The following is a 26,057-nucleotide window of genomic DNA, read 5'->3' as shown; positions in this document are numbered from 1 at the left end:
GTTGATTGTCATGTTTCTTTGTCTCTTGTTGGAAATCTTGGAATTGGCGCAATGAGGTCTTGTATGGGTCCTCTTTGCTCTCGGTTACTAATAGAAATTGGATAATTCAGAATTTAATTGAAGATATTAAGGTTGCTGGCTGTAATCTTCCCAATCGGTTTGTTAAGAAAAGATCTATGAGCATTGATATTTCTTGGCATTTTCCTCCTCCTTGAATGATAAAGGTTAACACTGATGGGGCAGCCCGTGGTATTCTTGGTTCTGCAGCTTGTGGTGGTTTGATGAGAGATGCCCATGGTACGTGGTTGGGTGAATTTGCTTATAGGTTGGAGTGTTGTAATTCTTTTAAAGCTGAGCTTTGGGGTGTCCTGAGGGGTTTGGAGTTGGCTTGGGCTGCTGGTTACCGTAATATAATTCTTGAAAGTGATTCTGCTAGTATTATCACTATGCTATCCAATACTGGTGTAGCAATCCGTGAGTGTCATCTGATTACTCCTATACGGATATGGTTGCAAAAGAAATGGTCTGTGTCTCTCAGGCATACCTTTAGAGAAGGGAATTCTTGTGCTGATTGGTTGGCCAACTATATTTTAGATTCTCCACAACAGATTTCTAATATGGTTTGGTCAAATCCTCCTCCTGGCATTAGGCTTTTGCGGCTGGCTGATTTAGCTTCTGTTAGTAGACCACGTGATATGGTGTGTAATCTTTAGGTTTTCTTTGTTGCTGTTTTCTTTTCTGTTTGTGTGGGCTTAGGCCTTTGTCTATAAAAAATATATATATATATATATATTCATCAATCCTCGCTTTCCCTTTTCATATAATCTGGAGATTTTCTCTTTCCATCTTTTATATATAGTTTAACTTGTTTGTCATATATAAGCCCCACTATCTTCCCCAAACAATAATCTACCTTCTCTTTGTCACCTTGAGCTCCAAAAAGTTTCACCATATTGACATAGTCACATACTCAACCGTTATCCCTTTAAAGTGTTGATCACACACCTAATAAGCTAGCCAGCTACGTTTCTTGGATGATTTTTACAAGGCACTTAGTTTTGCATGGCTGGTGATACAGCATCTTCCTTCTCCACTTGCATGGCCATCTTCTTTTCTTTGCTCCTAGTTTCTCACTTCACTATGGCCATGCTAGAATCTCCTTTAACTTCTACCAAGGAGGGTGCTAAGAAGAGGAACACCATGGTAACTGCTTCAGCTAGAGAAGGTGGTAGTACACAAAATTCCAAGGATATGGCTCTAAGAGATGCTAACAAAGGCATTCATGCTCATGATCAACAGCAGGGTCCAAAGAGAGGACATTCTAGATCCCCAAGGCCACCATTTCAGTGGCAAAACAAGATCTTCAATGCCAGTGCACATGAAGTCCCCAGTGGTCCAAACCCCATTTCAAACAGGTAAATTCAGTAATAGAAGAAAGAAGATCCACAAGAAAGAAAAAGGAAAAAGAAAAAAAAATTACTGCCACCCATTGCTTTCAAGTTTTCTTTTTTCTTTTTTCCTTTTTTTGGGTTTTGTTTTTGTCCTATTGAAAAGGATTAGTTTGGATTTCTAAGGCATCAAGGAGGTTTGATATCAGTGCAGTCTCTGTTCACAATTGTTGTTCTTAAATTAATAGCATGATCATGCACCAATTATTTAAACATGAGAGCATATGTGTATATGATCTTCTATATTTGTTATCATTATGTTATGTTATTGGATAAAAAGCAACGAGGCAAGAGACATGATGATTCAAATTTGCAATGGTTTTTGGTGCTTTTGTTTAAGACGAGGAGGTTGCTCACTGCACACAATAATAAAAGGAGAAATGGAATTGAAGAAAAGGAGGCAGAAACCTCCCTCAACTACCATTGTTTTGCGTGAAAAAGTTCATAAGGATTTGGCATCCAAAGTAGTGTTTGAAGGGTCTAAATCCTTCTTCCTCAATATCCCAAAATACCCTCATCACTTTCTCTGGAACTCCCTTAGTACCGTTTGTCCCTTTCCTTTAAAACCGTGGCAGGGTGACCCAATTCTTATATATATATATATATATATATATATATATATATATATATATATATCAGTACATTGTCTGTTACCTCTTGTTAGATAGTGGTAGTACATACCCCCTATCTTGTTCGTTTATCATTAGAAACTGACAACAAACTTAATTGGAATAATTGTTGGCTAATTTTTCTTGGCTTTGCTTGTCTAGGAGATGGTGTACGTATTAGATTTTTGGTAGCTACATTTGTACACTCTAGAATCATGATTTCAAATTTTGGTATAAAGCCACCAAGTTCCAAAGTGATAATCATCATAACTTGTCCTTTTACACTTTGTGGGATGAAACACATTCACGTTTCAAACATTTTGTCACAGTTCTACTTACCAAACTAGATGTTAAATGTACTGGATGCAATTCATGGAAGGACATTTTCAACCAAATTCAATGCCTTGTGAACTTCAAACCCAAAATTTAGGTTCAATTATAAAGTTATGAACACAGAAATAGGAAATACGCTCTTCTCTACAGGCAAAGGCATTGTTTGGTCTTCACTTTTGTTTTGAAGGGGGTGTTGTCACTTTAGTTTGTTATTAGGACTCAACGTCACTGTTTTTGTTAGACTAAGGCTCTTGAGAATGTTTGTCAAACAAAAGAGAGTCGAAAAGAACTGGTTGTCTGCTTTGCCAAAAGCAATCATAGTGCTTTGACAGCTTTTTTTTTTCACCGACTGTAATCTTTATTTGGTTATTTCCCTTTTTTTTTTTTTTTTTATTCATCTTCTTTGTTTAAACTATGGAGGAATTTCAGTACGGATCTCCTGGAGCTTGTAACTGTCGGACTTCCGGTTATACAGTTTATAAAATCAACAATGGATAAACATACAAAGCATGATACATGGTATCTAAACCACGGTGTTTCAAGTTCGATCCTCGTCATCCCTTATTTTCTTTGTGAAATTTCTTAGACTAAACCCAATACATCATCCATTTTTCAAACCAAATTGACTCTCTTGTATAAAAGGACATGTTAAAATATAATATAAACCATTAAAGAAATCCTTAAACAACTTAAGTTTTTGGATTGGATTGATTCTTTACATTAACTACTCAATCATAATATGGAGGGTTGCCTCAAGTGACAATATGAAAAAGAAAGATTTGAATTCTAAAGAGAAACTTTGGGGTCAGATATGGATAATTGTCACATGGCTTGACTTGGGATTAATCGGACCCCTTTTCCCGCCTGGGCCGATTCAGTCATGAATTTAGCATGCTAGTTTTACTTTAATGTTTAATTTTAGAATTGCCCCTCCATGAAATCAATGGATGGATTCCAAGGGGGTGAAATTATTATCACTTTGCAATGGATGTATTATCAAAGCCACCAAACATGTAAATCTTAAGGGAAATGAAAAGAAAAAAAAAAAAGTAAATAAATGCTGTATGATTGAAAACACACACAGAGTCACACATACAAACATAAATTAGAAAACAATATAAATCTAAGCCCGAGTCTCCAAGAAAAAGGAAGGTAGTTTGACGCGCGTGGCTTTGTAAATCAGGCTTTGCTAATGAACTCAACATCGAATAAGAGTACCGAATCAGGAGGAATGGCACATGAACCTGCATAAAATTAGGTATAAATTTCTGCTTGGTGAAGAATAATTCATGCAGAAAAAAGGTGTAAAAAGTACTCCGTAGTATAAGGCAATGCATAATTCTTTCGATTACTACTATTCTGTTCAACTGCTACACATCCACGGGTACAGTACTAATTTAGATTTATATAGCTAGCCTAGTGCAGATCGACATGCTTTCCTTGGTTCAAGGTTCTATACAGAATTTGCTGTATATAAGTTCCATTATATTGTTTTATAATCATCTTTCTACGGTCTCAATGCTCTTTATTCCTTTTTCTCATTATGAGTTTGTAATTTTCTTGTTTATCTCCTGCCCTTCTAAGTGGACAGGTAAAGAAAACAGAAAATAGATCTGCCATTAAATCCATCTATTCTCTTCTTCTTTTTTCGGACAATAAATCCATCTATTCTCCTATTCTGCATTGTTATGTCACTTGCCGCATATTTCATTAGTGCCCCAATCGTCACGCTCAAATTAAGCATATCCATTTATTACCTAACACTACATCTCACCTCATAACTTTTAAGACTTTAGGTTTCCGGTCCTTTCACTTATACGTGTCTTACTTAACTCAATTTTTCCTCATGTGAGATTTTGTCGTTCACACTTGAATTCCAACAACTATTAATACCAATAGAAGTTAAAACACTAACATGATCTTTATGGAATGGTTATATTTACAAATTCTTTGTTTACAAACTATATTATGTCTGGCCGGTAAGATACTCTTGAATAAAGTATTATCGGTCGGACAGACATAGTGTAATTTGTAAGTTTGTAAAAAAAAAATTTGTCAATATAATCATTCTCATCTTTATAAGACCTACTACTTCCACACAGTGCAAAACAACCAAGAGCAAACAAAATTTCATCTTTAATTTCCACACAAATACATAAGGAAATTTGTGATATTAATGTCAAAGTAAAAGTATTGATTAGCAGGACCAAAACGGAAAATAAAAATAAAAAATTTACTTGCCTCCTCTACAACCAGCCCCTCTTGAGCCATATCCAAGTTCTGGGGGAAGCTTCAATGTACGTTTCCCTCCTATGTTAGAAAAGAATAAGTAATTTTACATTGGCATGTTATAAAACAACGAATTTACATTTTTTTTTCCCTTAAAAATAATGTACCTGCAAGCATGGGAGGTACTCCATCACCTCCTAAAATGCCTTCATCCCATCCTTTGATGACCTATTCGATTCATGAATAATTTTTAATCCAGAACATGGCTATGCAGAAGTGTACATGGGTGGTTTCCAGTGAAGGGCTCATTCAAACAAAAAAATAAAAATAAAAATAAAATTGTAACGAACCAATTCAACTCAAAAGCTTAAGCGGACAGTGAGGCTACATTAATGGTTTTATATATTTCAACACGCCCCCCACACGAGAGCCCACTAGGCTTAAAGGGTGGACAATGCATAGGACCACTTACCTGTGTAAAGAAAGAAATTCCACTTGAAAAAAAGTGGAGCGGTGATGATCGAACCCGATACACCGAGGCTTTGATACCATATAAAGAACCAATTTAACCCAAAAACTTAAGCCGCGAGGATTTTATATATTTCAAAAAAATAAAAATTTAATCTATGGTTCTTATTAACTATTCTTCCGAAGCAATCCCTTTTCTGAATACACCAATTAAATTCCCAAAAGAGCTTTCTATACTGAATACACCAATTATAGTGGATGAAAGTTTAACAATTATTTATCATACATACCTCTCCAACACCAACACGAAACGTAAGTGGCTTGCCACGATTGTAACTGCTGTCGAAAATTTTCCCATTTTCCAATTTCCCAACGTAATGTGCCTGATAGGATATTGGTCAAAACAAAAGACAGTGACAACAAATGACCAAATTGTCCAAGCCCAAAGACACCATGTGTATCATGCATGTGAAAAAAAAAAAAATTGGTAACCTTAATAAGCTGTCCCTTAAGAGCCTGAGGACCAGTTCCCACAATTTGATCACAGAAGGCAAGGCCTGAAGGAGCTACTGTTAATTCACATGGAACTGCTTCAGCTGCTGAAGCTGACGTGGGTTGTGATTGCAAGAAATTATGAAGAAGGCCAAAACTTAAGGAAAGGCCTATTGCATCTCTTCTCTTGAACTGGGTGGTTGGGTTGGTCTCATTTTGTAAGAGTACTAGTGGTTGGACTTGGACAGCAGAGAATGGAAGAGGTGATGAATAGTTACTACCCTTTTGGGGTTGCAGGGAAGTCAGGCAAGTCCCAAGTGAATATGGTGCCAGTGATTTCATCTCCAGGATATGGCACGGATTTCGCTAGGAAGGAATGACTGATTGTGGCTCTAATTGTTCCGTCGTACTGCTCAAAATATCAATCACAAACCCAAAATTATGTTTATTAAAATGGAAAAGTGTCTATGATTTCAAACAAGTGAAAAAAAATATATATATATATATAAAAGAGAGAAAAGATAATAAAAATAAAAATATGAATCATATTTATCTGTGAGAATGAAATGACATTAGTTATATTATTCAAGAGAGAAACAATTTTCCCTCATTAAAATTATCTTAAGTGCCGTAATCTTCCTTTTTTTTTTTTGCTCTTTACATAACTCATATTTTATATGGAAAATTATACTCTTATGTTACATAAGATTCATCTCTCCTATTACACTCACACATAAAAAGATGTGTCTCATTTTTATTTCTTTTTTTCTTTTTTAAAAAATTAGCGAGCCCCACTTAATTTATCTTATAACATAAAATAAATTCTCTCCTACAACATGAGATAAGTAAAGCCATTTTATATTTATACAAGAGATAATTTATATTATTAAAAATATCAAATCTCCAAAATTATCCTGACATAGAAAAAATAATTTCATTTTTAATATAATTTTTTTATTATTATTATATAAGAGGTTCAAATACTTGAATAAGAGAGGACGATAAATGATCCGGTAGAAGATCAAATTAAACCTTCAATTTCATTAGAACAAAGTCTAGAAAACTGAGGGCGGAGTGAGATTAGAGAAATATTTTGAGAACAATGAAAATTCTTTTTTTTAATTCTAAAAATAAATTCTGAAATTAAAAAAAAAAATCAAATAGTCAAACAAGTATTATTTAAACCAGCATTGGGATATTAGACAACCCGGTTTTCGGGAACCGTGATCAAAATGTCACTGTTTCCAATTTTTTTTTACCTAAATAACATGTCAACAGTATTATTTTTCAATATGTCACGTGAGCAAGTTCGCTAGGCACTGCAGCGAACTTTGTTTGCTAATGTGTCACGTTCCTGGTGGACAGCAAGTTCGCTACCTGGAGTAGCGAACTTGGCTGCAATAAATGCTGACAGCTTTGACAAGTTCGCTGCCCCTTAGAGCGAACTAGGTGTGTCACGTGTCTGACATGCACCTAGTTCGCTGAGGGTCCAAGCGAACTATGTGCCATGTGGCAACAGCCCCATAATTCGCTGAATGGGCCAGCGAACTAGATGCCAAGTGGCAACAACTGACACAGTTCGTAGTACCTTGTAATGAACTTTGTGCCACGTGGCAGTTCCCTACAAGTTCACCGCATAAGATAGCGAACTACCTACCGACAGTTATAGTTTGCTGGCCTGTACAACAAACTCAGTGTTATTTATACTACCCCTTCCCCTCCCACACACACTTTGTCATTCTGTTGCGTTTTTCTTTGAAAGATCCACTGTTTTTTTGTTATTCTTTATAATTTCAGTACATAATGAGTGAGAGTAGCAATGATTTAATATGCATTTTATATTACAATGGGAGAAGATATTTTGGACCAAACGGTCAAGTGTTTGAAAGAGATACGAAGATGTTCCGCATAAGTCCCCAATGCAAATAATATGAGCTGAAGAAAATAATATACAAGAAGTGGAGATTACAACAGGGTCAATCCCTGTCTCGACTGATTGCTAGATGCGCCTCTGGTAACCCGGTGCAGTGGATTGTTGTGGAGGTTATCGAGGATGAAGATGTCTCATTAGTAGTTGATGCATTTCGACAGCATGGAGAGTCCTCATACATCGAGTTGTATGCGGAACTAAACACTGGTGGAGAGGCAAGTACTCAAAGTTCTGTCCCTACCAGTTACTCCATAGACATTAACAGAGAGCTGCAAGTAAATTCGGATGATATGCATGTGTCACCCCCACCACCATCACCCCCACTAACAATTCCTTTATATGTGATTCCTGCCGATGACATATATGATCCCTCGTGGCGTACTAATAGTTCCGAGGAAGAGGTTGATGAAGGTCTTGTCCCTGACAGCGACTCATCGAATACAGATGTTGATGGTGATTTCGAAATGGAGCAGTCTACTGCATTGTGTGAACCGATTCAAACAAACAATATTGCGCAAACAATATTACCAATTTATATAATGGACACAATATGCAGTTATAAAACAAAGACAATATACAGATTGCAAGAAAAACATGGTAATGCAAACAAACAATTACCTGACTCCATATATAGCGTTGGGGTCAATGACCTCAGGGACCCCAGGTGAGATGGTAGGGAACCCCTTCCATGCCCACAACTGCAATAATAAAGCACATTCTCCCATGGCGGATTGACTGGGCTATGTGACTTTGCACAACTCCTTGTACAAGGTAGCAAGTACGACAGAACCCCAAGAAAATATCCTTGTCTGCTGGAAATTGTCAAGGAATAATAAATATCGTGTCGGGACGAAGCTGGATGCAGTCTCAACGAATAACATCCCCCCAATATGCGCAAGATCAAGGCACGCGTGTATCTCATGCGGCTAGCTTCAGTGCCAGCATAGTCTGCGTAATGCTGAAAGCTCTGACGAAGAAATGTCAGCGACAATTGGTTCTTGTGAAAATCTCGCTGCCGCCCGGGCTGAACTCCTAACAAATCAGTAATCAGCTGCTGGAAAGGATGGGCTCCAACGCGGTCACAGATAACCTCTCCATTCATGGGCAACCCCAGTAGATGATGAACATCCTCCAACGTGATTGTCACCTCACCCATCGACATATGAAATGTATGCGTCTCTGGCCGCCATCTCTCAACAAGGGCTGATATAAGCGAGTGATCAATTTGTTTACGAAATAGTAATAATTTACCAAAATTTATAAAACATCCAACTATGAATGCAGCTTATATAATAATAATACATCAACCTCGTGGTTGCGCAGACGCGCAACGTGATAAAATCCAGCCTGCCTAGGGTACGACTCGATATCCTCTGGCATATCGAGGTGATCGTGTGTTGCAGCGTGCCTAACATTGAGGACACGATCACGTATAATTTGTTGTATGACATCATAAAATATCCAATAAAATATATGACATCTCATTGCATCCCACCGTATTCCATTTCATTCCTCATTATATATCCAAATAAAGCCTAATCTAACCAACATTATACTTTACTACTACTACTACTACTATGCTTAAAAAAAACAAATTCAGGGATTTATGTCTGCACTTGCGGACATAAGCGACCAAGCAGGTCCGCCATTGCTTTCATGTAATAAAATCTAAAAATTCGGATTCAAATTTTTTTGAGAATATTCAATGAAAATATGCATATGATATATGGTTAGAAAACTCTCACCCTGTAGAACAAAAATCCCAAAGTTTTTAAGATCAATTGCAAAAAATTCCAAACGAAATTTTATCATGAACTTTAGATTCTATATGCAAATTTAGAATTATTTTAATAATTAAAAAATTGGATCTTATAATCATATATGCATAGCTTTGATACCAAATGAAGAAGATAATTTTCAACCCATTGGTCAAACCCAAGAGCAAGAACAAGAAAATGCTAATGCATAGAGGACTAATATAACTTTAGATATGTGAAAAGTTGTTGCTTAGTAATTTTGAATGTTTGTTAAAAAGTATATTATGTTGTACTGATTGAGAAAAATATATTGTATTTACTTTTTTTATTGATTACATTACATTTCTTTGTTATTTTTTTTATTGACTCTTGTAATTTTGAATGTTTGTTAAAAACCTATATATTTTTAAAATCTTATAAATCCATATTATCCTTTCAGATCTTATAAATTCTATTAAAATCCTTTAAAATTCAATCTTATGAAATCTTGATCGTAAAAAAAATCTTTTAACAAAATTTTTAAAATTCCTCCAATATTAAATAATTTTTTAAAATCTATAAGAGTTTTTATCTTAATTTTTTTTTTTTTAAATCCTAATCTAATACAGTTCCTGAAACAAATTTGACCCAAAAAAAATAAAGAGGCCGATCCAAGCCATCTCAATAGCCCAACCCAATCTCACACTGACCAAAAATTCATAGATTCAAATGACTATTCTACCCTCTTAGGTTTCGACTATTAGTAATACAAACAAACTACACAGTTCCTTTGATATGTAACCTAGGTAACCACGCGCCTCATTCTTCATATAGCAGAGTCCATAGCCGCAGTTTAAATCCTTTTACCTCCTCAAACCAAAGCAGGTAATGAAACAACGTTGTAATTTTGTTCTTTCTCTTTTTATTATGTTTCATGTTCAATTTTTGTGCGTGTTTGTGTTTGTGTTTGTGTTTTTTTTTTTTTAATTTGCACACTGTTGAGCGAGTTTAAGATTGGTTTGTGTAAAGTTTGATGATATGGTTTTGGGTACATGGGTTTTCCTCTCTTGCTTTACTACTAAAATTTTATGTTGGCTACATATGGGTTTTCCACATGTGGCCAATGTAATTTAGTTTGATTAATCATATGGGGTGGTTCATTCATTTGACCATATACGAGAGCTACTTTGGATTCCGCAATATTTTTTTCGTTAATTACCCAAACTGCAGCTAAGTTATTATGCAGAATTTTGTTCAATAAAAAGAACTTTGGCAATCAAAATTCAAAATCTTGGTGTGATTCTTGCTTTTGCTTTTTATCTGCTTTGATAACCTGTTGATTTTGCTGTTCAATACGTCTGAAACTTATTTGAATAAATTTTAAAATCGATTACAAACATTAAAATTTGAATAAATTTTGCTGTTCAATACTGATGAATTGAATTCCAAACAGGGTCTAAGGAATACCCTGGAACCCCACATTTAAACATAGCAAGGTGAAAGTGAGAACAATAGAATGGCAAAGTCGTTGAGATCAAAGAGGGAGAAGAGGCTGAGGGCTATTCGGAGGGAGATTGTTGAGCCTTACTATGACAAGAAAGAAGCTGCTAAGCTGGCTGCCCAAGAAGCTGCCCTTGCTGCACCTAAGCTACTTGTTTCTTCCCCATCAAATACTGCCATGGACGCCTCTGCCTCCACCTCCATTAACAGCACCAACGCCGGTATTTACTTTATATCATCCTTCTGCTTCTTTGTTTATATGGAATCTGTGGATTGAATCGATTGATGTGAATTTTGATGAGAAGTTCTAATCTTATGTTGGTTTTTTGAAACAATATTATTTGTATATATGTCAAAATGCATTAAATGGAGTGAAGTTGATGATAATACTATTTGTGACTGCCTTGTTCCTGTTTGCAATGCGTTTGTTAGCCTGGTATTAAGTCTGTAGACTCTGTTCTTACAAACTCCAGAGGAGCTATGCTATTTGGTGAACTGCCACTAATATGCTGATTGGAACTAAGTTTAAAAGATGGTTTTGCTTTAACCTGCTTCTTGTTTGTGATCTCTCTGAGAATCAACTAAACGTTCTGGTGAAAATTTGCACAAGAAAATTGTTATGTGAAAGAAGAATCCTAAATTTATACTTTTTATTTTAAATAAATCATGTATTGGCATTTCGTTGCCTTGCAAGCACAATTTAATGTACTGTATTTGCTTTTAATTTGCCAGATGTGGATATGGCTGAAGGCAGTCAAAGCATGGCTTCCTTGAAGCCTGTTGGTGGAATAGGGAAGAAATTAAAAAAGAAACTGAAAATTGCTAAAAGCAAACGCCATGGTAAGGGATTCAAGGGAAAGCTCGGAAGAAACCGTAAAATATAACTCCAACAGTGAATGGTAATGATATCTCATTTATCTCCAACACGAATTCTTACATTGTATCTTGCCTTTGCATATTAAATGATTTTACCTTTTACTTTGGTAATATAACCATCAGTTTTATATTTGGGAATGTCTGGTTATTCAAATGGTTAGTTTTTAATAATTAACACTGAAACAAATATTGTAATAAACATCATCTAGTAAGTAGTGAAATAAGTTATGACCATTGCAATTTCCGAAACATATGTAGCTCCAGAAATTGATATAGCTCAAGATTTCACGCTTAGACCTCCAATGGCTTTCTCATAACACCTAAACACTGGTATCCTTGCTTCCATACCACAATGCTATGATGCTATGAGCCTCAGGCCTGGAAATAGTTAAATGTCTACGGAAGCTGTTTATTGCTATTTATACCTCAAAATTGCTTAGCATAAGTATGTGACCGACATAATTCTTTACCACATTCAGTTTCCCCTTATTGCACTGCATTTATCATTAGTACTTATTGACAATGTGAATCATGTAATTAAGTAGCCGAAATAGATACAAGTTTTTGGAACTAGCAGTGTTTCCTTATTGCACTGCATTTGGCTCTATGCCTCTATCCCACTCCTTATGCATTAGAGTTGCTTATCTGGAACACTAGTGGAGTAATGCTAAATACTCCTAAGAATCACTTTAAAATCCTCCTGATTGTCTAAATCAGAAAGTACTGAAAAACTTGAGACTTTTAATATGTTGGGAATGGGAACCCAAAAAAGCATTTGATACTTTCTTTTTTAGGTAAATTGGAGGATTATTAGGCTGATTCAGTAGGAGGTTTTAGGATATCTCTTTTTAGTGTTCTTGGTCTTAATTACTTTGCGTATCAAATCTGGAACTTGCTTTAAAATGTTTATCTAACTGAAGTACTCAGTTTTGATTATTTCCTTAATCTTTTATACATATATATGTGTGTGTGTGTCTGTGTATATGTATATGTATATATCCTTTTGCTTTTTATTTTGGTAATTAATGATTGAGGCGTTTCTGTCATGAACATCTTTAACAGTGCACAGCTTTTATGTTTTAGCATCATGCAAATTTTTTCAGTATGAGATCTGAGGATTGACTGTTTGACACTTAATGCTTTGATACTTGGTTTTTGTATTTGCTAATGTAGGTTGTGGTGGTGGTGGGCTAGTTAAGAGCTCCTGTGCTTTTAGCTTGACTCATGAAGACTGTTCTAATTTTGATTAAAAAACAAAAAAATACATGAAGACCATTCAAATCTCTTCATTATGAGCTGAAGACCTTTTTGTTGACTTAGGTATTGAGGTACAACACAATTTTAGTTTGGGGATGTGGTTAATGTTGATGACTCGCTCTGAACACGAAGGATAGAATGTTTAACTTCTGCACCAACCTTGTTCTTAAATATGGAATTTGATAGGACTGGTTTACGTTTCTCATGATTGTAGTTTTCAGTCTTTTGTTCCTTTATGAATGTGAACTTGAAGAACCTGCCAGCCTTATGTTACTTTAATGATGTTTATCATCAGTTGAAAACGTTGTCCTAGATGTTAGTAGCTTTGAGAAGATCAAAATGTAATTTTAATGAGAGGTCTGATTGCTTTTAAAGTCCCTCCATCCTCATAATCACATTGAATTAATTTAGAGTTTTTGACTTGAGTAATGTGTTATTGTCATCTTACTAATTTGGATTCAACTGGCTATTCTTGTGGTATGAGGTAATACTATCTGGATGGTATGAGATGTTTGATGATGCACCTGATGCCTGATAAGAATTGTTTTCACTATATTTGTCAACTTCATTCTCTCTCACTTTGTTGTGCCATTGATTACGATCTTTTTAAGTGTGTCATCTAGTCTGCCTTTATGTGGGTATATGATAAATTTCGAATTTGATTAATTGGGTAATCGATGAAGCGGATAATTTAGCTTTTGCCATGTTAAAAAGTTTTATCGTGAATTAATATGTAATCTATATACAAGAATTCAAAGTTATTAACCTTAGTTTTAAGGCAGTAAATATATCAAGATCCTGCATTTCAGTAATATAGTTGGAGAAAAGTGAGTTAGGTTACGTAAGAGTATACACACATATTTTGCTTTACATCCCTCATATATTATCACTTGGATATTCCCTTCATCATCTATCATTTTCTTTTTCTTTATTTTTTCACTTTTGTACGTGTGGTGGACGGTGGTGATCTTTCTAAGTTCTAACCACGATAAGAATGTGAGATAAAAATGTACGTATCAGCGGACGAACCACGTTACGAGAAGTAGAATAGGCTTCCCTTGAAATTCTTTCAAATAAATAAATAAATAATAAATATTAAAAAATCTAGAAGACTTTAATGTTCTCTAAAAAGATAAAATATTACCTCCATGCCTTTCAATCTAATAGATAGAAGGTTTTCCGAAATTCCCAATCCTTTTAGGCAAAGTATTGGTCTTGTCTGGGCAGTTTTTAAAAAATACAAGACTTAGACTTTCTTTCAAGCTTATCAAACCTACTAAGATGACATATTGTAAAGGGTAGCAACATAAAAACTCAGACTAAGAATGAAGAGCCTCTCCTTCCCCAATCAACTGATATCCTCCTTTCCTTTAGGTGACGTTTGGTTGAAGAGATCTGAAAATTTTCCCATGCAAATGAAGGTAGCAATCCAGAAAGTCGTTGTTTGGTAGAGAGATTCATTGAAGTTCCCCATCTATGCTATTTGCATAGCATTTCTCCATTTGGTCATAGAAAGCTAGTCATTGTCACTGTTTAGAATCTGAAGTTGGTGGTGGTTTTATGTGAATAGCTGGGTAAATTGGAAAATGACAAAATAAAACAGACCAAAATACCCTCTGATTCTCGAAGACAGGTACATGGACTACAACGCTCTTGTGTGGTCAGCAGCACTCTTGTCTTTGTTTGAGTGCAGAAGCTTATCTTCATGAACAGGTACATGGACTACACGCACAACAAATTTTGTCCCTTATCATAAATATCATTTCGCAAATGTTTACAAATGGGATTTACAGGAGCATTGAACATAGAGCAACTGTCAACTCAGAGAGAACAAGAGGATTTCCATTGCTGCATTTAACTGGCCTGAAATGAACACAGTTGTTGGTCCAGTATCAAGCCTTGGTACTCCTGAAAGACCTGCAACGTTCAAATGAATTCGTGTAGCAAGAACTCCACCATGTGATGCACCTCAGTGGATCCATTTTTTTTTTATCTATTTCAAGTTTCTCTCTAATTTACAATTTTTTTATTTTCCCAAAATTTTTAAAAACAGAGATATTTTCGTAATTATCACTTATTTCCCCATCTATATTTTACCTGAAACCAAACATAGATTTTATAAATCTTACATAATTTGGTCGGTAAATTTTTTTCCAACCAAACAACTTTTTTTACATTTTTCTACCAAACTCACTTTCCAACCATTTCTCTATCAATTACATTTCCCTAATATTCAAAAAATTTCTCCTCAACCAAACGCCCCCTTATATAGGCACTACATAATTTTTTTTTCTCTTGTATTTTTTTTTTTGAGTAAAATACCAACAAGTGTCTGAAGTCTTAATGAACCCGAGTAATTTGATATCGAGTTTGCGTCTCTCGGCCCTCTTCAAGAATTACGACTTCGAGGATTCGAACTCAATACCCTTTGGGTAAGTTAAATTTTAGGATCTAATTGGCTCGTCACCAGAACTACAATTTTTGAATTACTTTAAATTTCTTTTAAGCATGGAGCTTCTATTTTTTACTTTTGTGTTTGTCCGTATTAATTTTCTTCACTTTATATAGCGTATTTTTTGTATTTTTCCCCTCTACTCTGCCTTTCATGATCGCCTTTGTGGAAAATATCTAATTATGCTTCTGTTTGTTTGTCTTTAGTGCTTTGAATTTTTTGCTTTTATGATTTGGGTCTATTGATATTTATAATTTTAATTTGTTTATAGAGTTTTTTTGGATAATTCAATTTTACCTAACGAAAGACAATTATAAAAGTTTTTTTTTTTTAGTTCAACTGACAATAGTTCATTGTTATTTGTCTTTTGTATACTGTTTTTTCATTGAAAAAAAAAACAAACTTTAAGGTGTGTCAAGGTGTACAAGAAAAGTGTCATACAACCCGGGTTCAACTGGTGAAAACCCGGACCGCGGGTTTAATAGTTGAACCAGTTTGGAATTTTTTAAAACATATTTTCACATAATCTGCATCAAACAAGAGTTGAATCCATGCAACATTTGCATTAAATAAGAGACAACAACCATTTGCCAATGACTCATTTGTGATATTTTGTTACTTTTATTATATATTTTTATATAAATTTAAAAGTAAATATCATTTTTGGTCCATAACAAAAAACACGGTCCCCATTTTAGTTCTTTACAAAAAAAAATTAGTCTCAAGGTCCTAAAAAATTCAAAATGGATCCACTTAGTTAAGATCGTGGTCCCTCACAAATTCAAAAAAGACTCATATTAGACCCTCAAAAAGACTAAAATGGGTTCACTTTGAATTTCATAAGGACCAACCGACTAATTTTTTTGTGTAAAGGACTAAAGTGAAAACCACATTTTTTGTTAAAGACCCAAAAATATATTTACTCTAAATTTAAATCATGCGGTTCAACCAAAGACCCACATGTTAGACCAATGATCATCTAACCTGGTACCACAATCAGGTCGATCATCGGTCCAACTTTTATTGTTAGGTTTTGCTCTTTCACTAAAACCCAATTGGGCCTAGTGTGTAAGAAAAGCCTAAAAAACATAGAGCACGTTCAGCTTAAGGCTAGGGTTGGAACCCATATATTCTACACTTATAGTCATCAGCCTCTCAAGGGTCTTCATTTAGTGATTGCAGAGGCTGAGCTAAGGTGATTCCCCTGAAAATGAGAGAGTGCCCACTCATCACTCATTTCCCCTTAAGACATAATCTGGAAGGTCTATCCCAGTTTAACCTCTATGAGAAGCTCGTTCTTGCCATGATGCAGAGGAGATCAGTTCGTGAAAAGGAGTTACACACAAGATGGTTGCTAATAGATCTGCGATCCAAGAGGTATGACCTGTGTGTTTGTGAGACGATGATGATTCGGTAAGCATATAAGTGTATCAGGTCTTAAATTGCTTCTGCGTAAATCCAATAGTTCATACAATTGGTATCAGAGCCTTGGTTGTACATAAGAATGTGAATCTAGTTTCACTATCATGTAATTAATTTGTTTTATGAAATATGGCACCTAAGATTCTATATTTGTTGGTCATATGATTTTTATGTGTATCCTTTATTTGGTTTTTGACTTTAATTCATGGTAGATTTTTGAATATATTTTCTTAGGTTGTAACAAGGAGGCTAATCCCATCGATTGATTTCTTCCTTGAATTTTATTTCAATTTTTTTATATATTTTTAATTGTATTACAAAAATTATAACGAAAGAAGATCAAGAAGATGCAAAAAGAAAGACGTTCGTCACCGTTTCGGGTATGTTCATGAGTTTTTGGTGGTCGATTTGAGAAACCAACCACATGAAATGAAAGAGGACAGAAAACTAAACAAGAAGACGACCGGATCTGGCCAGGAGGAGGCTTCATGTGCTGCCACAAGTGGCTGCGCGTGGGAGCCACACACCGGTTAAGATGAAACACGTGTGACATCTAATCAGGGTGGTTCCGGTGGCTGTAGCTTCATCTCTTCATGGCGGTCCTACCTCTAGATTTTCTTACTGAGATTAGTTCCGGTAACACCCCAGCTGACGTAACGGCTAGGGTTTCCAAGAAAGAGATTATGGTTTCTTGCCAAGTTTTTGGTATTTTGGGCTTTTAAGCCCATGGTTTCCAAAAAGGCTTTAACTAGAACCTTATGGACTCAGAATGAAGGAGGAAAATAATCGTGCAAGTCACAGAATATTTTGGCCATCAAATATTGGCTTGTAATTTTATTTTTCTCTAGAAAACCATGGATTAAAGTTCATTTTATAATTGCTTATGAACAGATAAGTTATATGATTGATAACATGATTGATGTGATAGCATGTCATATAAAATAGATAATGTCATATTGTTGAATAACTATATGTCATATTGTTGAATAACTTGTTAATTACATGAGCATAATAGCTATTATATCATCAAGCGACTATTATGGCCATGGTAAGCATCAGGTGCTTTTAACTTTAAAAAAAATGATAAATCGGCTCTTAATTGACAATGGAATAAGATGATGATAAAAGGACTTGTAGCTCTGAAACTGATTATCTGCATGCTATGTCTGTGCTTTGGATATTTAGTTGAGGACAATTTATTTTATTAAACTTATATAAATAATTTAAACCTTGTTGAGCTCCCAATGGTTGCTTGAATCAGGGGTTCAAACCTTGCCTCAAGCAAATTCTTTAAAAATCTCTTGGGGCCGGAGGATGTGCATCTCTCCTCGAATGAGGAATTAGTCCCATTCTTCCTCTGACAGCAAAGCTCAATGCATCCGCTATTCTAATAAGGGAATAGCCTTCAGGTACATACTCCGAGGATAAAATGACCAGAAAAATTTGAATAAGGATACCTACAGATTATACCAAAAAAATAATAATGTAAAGCAAACCGAAACAATCCATATCTCTATTTTCTATTGTGACATGATAGATTGACTTTGCTATTGCCAAGATAGGTTCATTTTCCGGGAGTAAAATATTTAAGAATGACGAAATATATATAACAGACATATGCTAAAAACAGAAGTACTCCAATCGCCAGAGCTAAGGATTACATATATCTGATACTGAAATGATCATAAAAGTTAAACAATAGTACAACGAAGATTATGTCGTTACCCGTGGCCATAACAGATGTGAGATATAGATTGCTCACATTGTTATCTTCAAATTTAATGCCTCACCCATACAACGATGTTGCCGGCAAATGAATGGAACTTTATCAGTATGATGTATATGATAGAATCTTTTAATTGAACATTAGACGTTATGAAAGTCAACTCTTTCAGATTTTAAAAAATAATGTTAAAAGAAATATGAATGTGGGTCCTGAGCTTTTTGTAATTTCATTTACTTAGTAGTTTGGGTTTGGATCCATAAATAACAGTTGCGGTTTAGAATTTTCCAAATCTATATATATATATATACACGTTTCTCTATCAATGAATTGGTCCCTAGTCTTGAACAAAATTCATGGAAAAGAAATATGAATTTATTCTCCGTTTTGATCAGAGAGTTTATTGTAACAAGTGTAGTTGGGAATAAACTTAACTGGATGCAACTATACATTGGGGTGAAGTAGGATAACTCGTGTATCCTGCTTTTCTTGCCTTCTTTTTTACTTTATTATTTTTTTTTTTTTTTTTTGTATATCCTTTTTTACTTTATTTTCGATTGTGCATGTGATTGATTTTTTATCGTTACATATACAATGTTGAGCTTCCTTTCGTATAGTAGTTTTGTAATGAAACATTCGTAATATTAACCGCCAGAGCTTCCACGTTTGTTGAATATATATAATGAAATGGTATACGAATAACGGGATGCATAGCTTCATTGCAAACATTCTCTAGCTAAGGAAATGTTCGATAAATTAGAGTATTATTGGGATTTGAGGAAAATGCCCATTTTTATCTCTTTTATCATACAACATATAACATCCCTAGCTACTATTAAACTCTGAATGTGACCATACTTCAATTTATTTCTATATGCCATGCACATATATATTTAATATTAAAAAAAATTAATCAAACCAACTCTAAGAGATTTTATTACCATTCTTACAAATCTGGATACAATTAATATTATGAAATTGTTTCTTTCGTGTTTGGCCCACCCCAATGATATTCAAGAAAGAGATAGAAAAAAAAAAAATGAAAATCAACTAACATATTTCGCATACGCAATACAAACATGAAAGTCAAGGGAGGTTTTAACAAATACCAGGGAGAGCGAAAACTAGGTAAATAGATGATAATATCTTGGAGTGTCGATAAACATTTGGTTGAAAACTGAAGTTCAAATGTTATGATTGGTTCATTTGTAAAACTTTTAAGTTAAAGAAATGAATATTGTTAGATCAAACTTACAAATCTATATACAATTAATCTAGACCAAACTTACAAATCTCTATACAATTAATCTAGACCAAACTTACAAATCTCTATACAATTAATCTTCTAAAATAGTTTCTTTCTTGTTTGGCCCACCGATATTCAAGAAAGCGATAAAAAAAAGTGCAAACCAACTAGCATTATGTTGGCATACGCAATACAAGCAGGAAAACTACGGTGGGCTTTAGCAAACGCCCGGAATAGCGAAAAGTAGATAAGTGGATGATAATTTCTTGGAGTGTCGATAAACCTTTGGTTGAAAACTGAAGTTCAAATGTTATGGTTGTAAAACTTTTAAAATAAAAGCAATGACATTCATTTACCAAGATTTACTTTAAAACTTCGCACCTAATCTGTTAATCATAAATATTACATTGATCTTGTCTTTCCTTGGGATGAGAAACATTATTGTTTTATATTATACTAAGGGAATGAGCAGAGTATCCATGTGACCGCGTACATAAACCATTCCCTTGGCCTCATGAGCAACGACAATTCTGATATATAACCCGTTGGTTGGAAAATATTCTACAGGTCATCGGTTGAGGGCTGCATTAGCCATAAAAAAGAAAAAGAAAAGAAAAGTAGGTACAAATCCACTAGCAACAAATGTTTTATATCTAAAAATACCTATTGATTGATGAAGTAGAGGGAGCCTCATTTAACATATGGGTCATATGATAATATATATCTTAATTATTAATAAATAAATTAACCATTTATGTATTTTCACTGTCATACTCTCAGTACACACCACACGCACGTTGAGCCAACAGCACACCAGTGGCGGACCCAGAAAATTATACGGAGGGGGGCGAAAATTTAACAAATCCAACTTATAGAATTTTAAGTAAAATATAATTTAACAAGTATACTAAATTGACGAATTTAACATCAATTACTTCATTGTCATGTTTCATGTCAACAATGAAAAGTAGAAGAATCACACAATCTTAAACCAAAAAACATGTACAACGGTCTCAAGAGATGCACCCATTAAATAATTTTAATAACAAATATAATCACATAACTAAAATAAATCCAAAAAGAGGGAAAAACTCGTAGAACCCAAATCAGGCGAGCACTTAAAACTAACATCATAAAGATCCATAATGCCCACATCACTACGGACTCATATACTTCAATTATCAAACACCATAAAGCTAAACAAATAAATTCCAAAAATTATTGCAAACTATAATTATTTTATACCTATTTTTTTCTTTCACTTTCGGTTTTTTTTTTAGCATTCGAACAGCATAAAACTACAAAAAGATCAAAACTTTATAAAGAGAAAGTGAAAATACTCACAACAGGAAAATGGATATCAAGCTTCTTCAATTCTCATGCTAACAAATTTTGGGTATCAAATGAAGCAAAAGAAGGAGACTCAGAAAGTGAAGTCGAAAGCTTTGAACAAAAATACTGTACTGATCATCAACAAGATGAAATCAATGCAACTCATTTCAGATCCAAAGGCCACACAATACTAGTTTTGCTAAAGTAACCCACCAGTTATGAAAAATGAAATATACTATGTATTTTTGTGAAGATGTAGACATTTTTTTCAGATTTTAGAGAAAGACGGCCGCCCATGCACGCCCCGCATGTAGGTCCGCCCTTGGAGCACACCCAATCAAACCAGCACACCTCCCACTTCTTTGCGTCCCAGCCACCACTCGCCAATAATCCACCCAAGCAATAATGTCAGTTTTTTTTTTTTTTGGTATGCTATAATGTCAGTTTTTTTACTAACGGCCTTATGGGGAAATGAATAGAAACTGTAAAGGTTAAACTACTAAAAACTTAAACTGAAATTAAATTAATGAGAAATTTTAAAAGACTGAAATAAAGTGTATCTTTAAGGATTAAAAGAATTTTACCCAAAATTTTAAAATCGAAAAAGTATACATGTTCGTGACATGGCATTTTCCCAATAAAAAGTATTAAGAATGTCTAAGAAGGAAAATGACACTTTCCTATTTATGACATCTTGTAGATAACTAGAAATGAGGCTTTTCATCATTTTTTAAGTGGCGTAGCGCATTAACTAAGTAATAAATTTAAGTAATTAAGGTTCATAGGTAAATTTAAATTACACCTCATCCATGATGGTTATTGTACATGATTATGAGTTAATTAGACCATATGAAAGTGAGAACCCTTGAATATATTAATTGTCTTAAGATATTTTTTTGTGATAAAACATATAATTTTCCCAACTTGTGGCACGTGGTGGAACCTGCGGGTTTCCCTGCCTCACAGTTATCTTGGTGATATACTTAGGTAGTGTTTGGTTGAAGGTTTATTTTGGGATTGATAGGAAAGTGTAAGTGGATATTGGAAAATACCACGTTTGGTTCAGGTTTCTTCAAAAAATACTAGGCAAATAGGATAGATGGGAAAATGACTTTTGTGTTGATTTTTGGATGAAATTCACTGTTACAAAATACCACTTGAGATGTGGTATTTTGAGATAACTGAGGAAGTGAAAAAACAGGTGCAAAGTTTCTCCCGAACATAGATTTTGCATATTTAAATAAATTTCCCTGTAATATTTCGGTCAACTAAATAACTTTTTTTTACCTTTTTCTACCAAACTCATTTTTCAACCATTTCTCTATCAATTACATTTCTCTAGTAAAAAAAAATTTCTCCCGAACCAAACACTACATTAGAGAATTGCCAAACATCACCTCCTATTCTGTAAACAAGGAATAAAAATTTGAACTCAAATAGAAACTTCAGAATTAAAGTAAGAAGCTAAGAAAATTTATTTGTGAAAATTAAATCCAGTAGTACAAAGTTCATATCATGACACTATTTGCATAATCAGTACCCAAAGATGACCCTGGTACACACTTATTTGAGCACGCCCAGTATTTGTGCATATGTATGTGTACTACCTTAATTGGTTATAAAAAAAAGGTACAAATTTCATTCTATTATAGATATATATATCCTCACACAACTAGCTCCACTCGATCTGAGGATGAGGAATTACTCTATAACCTTGTTTATGACTGGACGTGATTTACACATGGCCTTTAATGGGACTAACTTTGTCAAGACGAACCCATCTTGCTCTCCCATATCAATCTTATCATCACTGACACGTTTCCAATCAAAGCATTGAATCAATAATGCCAAAGTCAAGCTAACTGCACGAACAGCCAAGGCTTCTCCAGGACATGCCCTTCTTCCCATCCCAAATGCAATTATCTTTTCTGTCTCTCCTTTTTTCTCAAACCTTTCTGGCTTAAAACTTGTGGCCTCACTCCATGATTCAGGATCCCTATGAATTGCCCAAGCATTAATTAACACTATAGTGTCTCGTGGAACTTTGTATCCTCCAATAACACACTCCTCTGAATTCGAGTGTGGTAATAACAATGGAGCAGGTGTATACAACCGAAGTGTCTCGTTGATAACATTTTTCAAGTAAGTGAGTTTTGGAATGTCTGACTCGTCCACCATGCGATCTTGTCCTACTTCGGTATCCAATTCAGCTCTTAACTTCTTCAATACCTCTGGATGGTTCAGCACATTAGACATTGCCCATTCTAAAGTAACAGCAGAAGAGTCGGTTCCAGCAAGGAGCATAGCCTGCAATGCAAGTTTCCAACTCAACTTGTTCAAATGAAGTAAAAAATATACATAGATAGTTATATATGACTGACTGCATTGAAAACAAGAATGAGTATTCTCTCAACCATATTAGGGATAGGAATAAGAATAAACAGAGGATATCATATGCTACCCTCTAATTACTTTTATCCAATACATATAAACCTTATATCTAATAGCCTAATAAATATTAAATATTAATAAAAGGGACATACAAGGATAGGGGCGAGGCTCGATTTTATTCATCCTTACCCTAGTGTTTTATTCAAATTTGTGACCTTCCAATCACAAGGAACAACTTTATCGATATTCCAATGTTACAGTAATATTAATAAAAAAAAGTGATGGCACTAGGAATAATTACGTACCAAAGCAAGGCCTTTGATGATTTGATCAGTGTAGTACTCAGGTTGTGATTCTTGCAGACTTAGGAGATGATCAATCATGGTATTTGGGTGTTTCTTCTTGCTGCGGTGTTCTTGAAGGAGTCCTTTCAAGAACGCATCAGTTTTTTCGCTAATATTGGTAAGCCTCTTCTTCAAGTTTTCAACATCAAAAAGCCTAAGTAAAGGCATGAAATCAGTCTTGTTATTAGCACCTGACAACTGAAGCAACTCAGATACCATATCTCTGAATTGGCTTGCTTCTTGAAGATCCGCCATGTCACAGTCTTCACCATAGTATCTCTTTCCGGAGATCATTCTCATGATGTTGTTGAAAGTCATGTCATAGAACCTTGAAGACAGTTCAACTTCTGCAAAGTCCTTGGATGCGCCCTCAGATAGCTTTGTTATCAGCCTCCGTGTCTCGTCCCTTCTTATGGGAGAGAAGCTGTTGATGCGGTGGTTCGAAAGAACATCGAGGGAGGTGATACGGCGGAGGTTGCGCCAGTGGTCGCCGTAGGATGTGGATCCTAAGGTTGTGTAGTTGTAGAAGATGTACTTTCCAGAGAGAAAGCGTGGCCTATTTGCAAGGACAACATCGTTTTTTGTGAAACATTCTTGGAATTCGGATTGTGAAGAAACAACCACCACAAGACGTGAACCAAACCAAAGTTTAAAAACATGGCCATATTTATCCGACAGCCCCTTGAAAGTACGGTGGAGTGGCTTTTTCAGGTGGTGAAGATCGCCGATTATGGGAAGAGAAGGTGGACCTGGTGGCAAGTTTTTGAATTTTCTTGCTTGGAGGAGAAGGTTGAAAATGAGAAGCAAAGCAAGATAAAAGAGAGAGTATAAAAACAAAGAAAGGATCTCCATGGTTGATGATGCTTGTTGTAGTTAGTGTTTTTGTTGTGGCAATGCAATGCTTAGTTGATTCTTGCTAAAATCACTTTGCATGCATCTGATGAGTGATACCAAAGCTTGCATGCATTTATACACACACAGACACAGAGAGAGAGAGAGAGAGAGCATAATCTTGGGCTGCGCTTGACTAGTCAATCTTTGCTTCAAAATCAACCCACGAGTCCAGCTTTTGACCAAAAAGGAAGAACACGTGCCTACTTTGCATTTATTGTTTTCTTCCCTAGGTGCCCAGAAAAAAAAATTAGCAAAAAAAAAAAAAACTTTAGCTGACATATAATATTTTTATTGATGGAATGTACTGAATCTTTAGTACGACAGGAACACCAACAATTTATTCCTCATTTGCACGGCTTACTTGAACAGGAAAATTAGAAACCCAACCAATTAATCTGTTGAACTTGTTTTTTTTTTTGGTTTCCTTGAAGATAAAAAATTAGTGGGAAAACATTATATAGACATAAAACTTTAACACAAATTATATTGAGGATGAAAAAGTAAAAGTAAAAGAAATAAATATAATTATGGTGGTGATTATAGGGGCGTGTAATGTTTTATGTTTGAATAAATTAGGTTCAATATAGAGAGATTTGTCAGAAAGATAATAAATTCTAAAAATTCCAATTAGTTAAACTTTATCTCTCTTTCTTTTTCTTTTTTTTTGCTATTTTTCTAACAAAATTTATAAATATCTAAAGAAACACGAGTCATTATCCATTATTAGTTATTAGAGAGAATTTTGCTAAAGACTAATTGCACTTGATTGATATTGATCATTTTGGGTAAATTGGTTTACTCAATTATACTGAGAGGCATGTTAAAATAACGACAAATTATAAATTTGACCATGAACTATACCATAAACACATTTTTACACTTCATTTGTGTGCGGGTGATTGTTGTCATGATTCGGCAGCTATCTCTCAAGACGATTGCATAGGCGAAGAAGATATATAGTGATATACAATTCTTCTCTGGCTTTGTGCCTATGGTTGTTTCTATGGATTCTTGGACTGTTGGACAGCAGAAATGACGGGAGAGGTAGAGGAGCACAGTTCTAAAGCGAAGGAGGCGAGAGAACGGTCAATGTTTCGCGTGGAGATCAGTCTATGAGTTCTTGTTATGCTTTTTTTTTTTTTCTTAGTTTTCCTGACCATATTATATTAGGTTTTTTTTGTAGTTAGAATTAGATGGAACCAATGAATTCCTAATTTTATGTATTCCTTTCTTGTAATTTTATTTTATGTTATACAATTAATTTGTTTTCCCACGATTAGCTTTGTTTATGAACTGGTCACTCATTGATAAACACATGAATCTTACATGACATTAGGAATGTTGGTTCTTGATTATGATTGATTAATTTCTAGGGT

The 26,057-nt window shown here is 34.7% G+C and overlaps 4 protein-coding genes across 5 annotated transcripts; 2 read left to right on the top strand and 2 right to left on the bottom strand.

Moving 5' to 3' along the window:
* The first annotated feature begins 1,062 nt into the window (after positions 1–1,062).
* LOC133288639 (CLAVATA3/ESR (CLE)-related protein TDIF-like) lies at positions 1,063–1,419 on the top strand. The gene has a single exon (XM_061486450.1). It carries the CDS (start codon positions 1,063–1,065, stop codon positions 1,417–1,419), a length of 357 nt encoding a protein of 118 aa, XP_061342434.1.
* A 2,000-nt stretch (positions 1,420–3,419) lies between these two features.
* LOC133288653 (peptidyl-prolyl cis-trans isomerase FKBP13, chloroplastic-like) lies at positions 3,420–6,025 on the bottom strand. The gene is made up of 5 exons (XM_061486463.1): positions 5,579–6,025; positions 5,377–5,469; positions 4,786–4,846; positions 4,631–4,699; positions 3,420–3,633 (listed from the first exon to the last, which is right to left on the bottom strand). The coding sequence occupies exons 1-5, from the start codon at positions 5,918–5,920 to the stop codon at positions 3,569–3,571; spliced, it is 630 nt and encodes a 209-aa protein (XP_061342447.1). The 5' UTR covers positions 5,921–6,025; the 3' UTR covers positions 3,420–3,568.
* Positions 6,026–10,028: 4,003 nt separating this feature from the next.
* On the top strand, positions 10,029–13,314 carry LOC133288660 (uncharacterized). Of its 2 annotated transcripts, none has more exons than XM_061486476.1 (4): positions 10,029–10,129; positions 10,698–10,965; positions 11,477–11,643; positions 12,941–13,314. In XM_061486476.1, exons 2-3 carry the CDS (start codon positions 10,761–10,763, stop codon positions 11,626–11,628), a joined length of 357 nt encoding a protein of 118 aa, XP_061342460.1. In that variant the 5' UTR covers positions 10,029–10,129; positions 10,698–10,760; the 3' UTR covers positions 11,629–11,643; positions 12,941–13,314. The 2 variants fall into 2 exon arrangements, with proteins under 2 accessions (XP_061342460.1, XP_061342459.1); XM_061486475.1 differs by having other exon boundaries at positions 12,794–13,307.
* A 9,257-nt stretch (positions 13,315–22,571) lies between these two features.
* Positions 22,572–24,639, bottom strand: LOC133288661 (isoflavone 2'-hydroxylase). The gene is made up of 2 exons (XM_061486477.1): positions 23,749–24,639; positions 22,572–23,359 (listed from the first exon to the last, which is right to left on the bottom strand). Exons 1-2 carry the CDS (start codon positions 24,637–24,639, stop codon positions 22,754–22,756), a joined length of 1,497 nt encoding a protein of 498 aa, XP_061342461.1. The 3' UTR covers positions 22,572–22,753.
* Positions 24,640–26,057: the final 1,418 nt, after the last annotated feature.

The sequence above is a fragment of the Gastrolobium bilobum genome, unplaced genomic scaffold (assembly GCF_033153095.1).
Source record: "Gastrolobium bilobum isolate Gb01-03AN ecotype WA unplaced genomic scaffold, APGP_CSIRO_Gbil_v1 utg12205, whole genome shotgun sequence".
NCBI lineage: Eukaryota > Viridiplantae > Streptophyta > Magnoliopsida > Fabales > Fabaceae > Gastrolobium > Gastrolobium bilobum.
The sequence above is the reverse complement of the archived record's forward strand: the minus strand, read 5'-3'. Positions and strand labels throughout refer to the sequence as shown.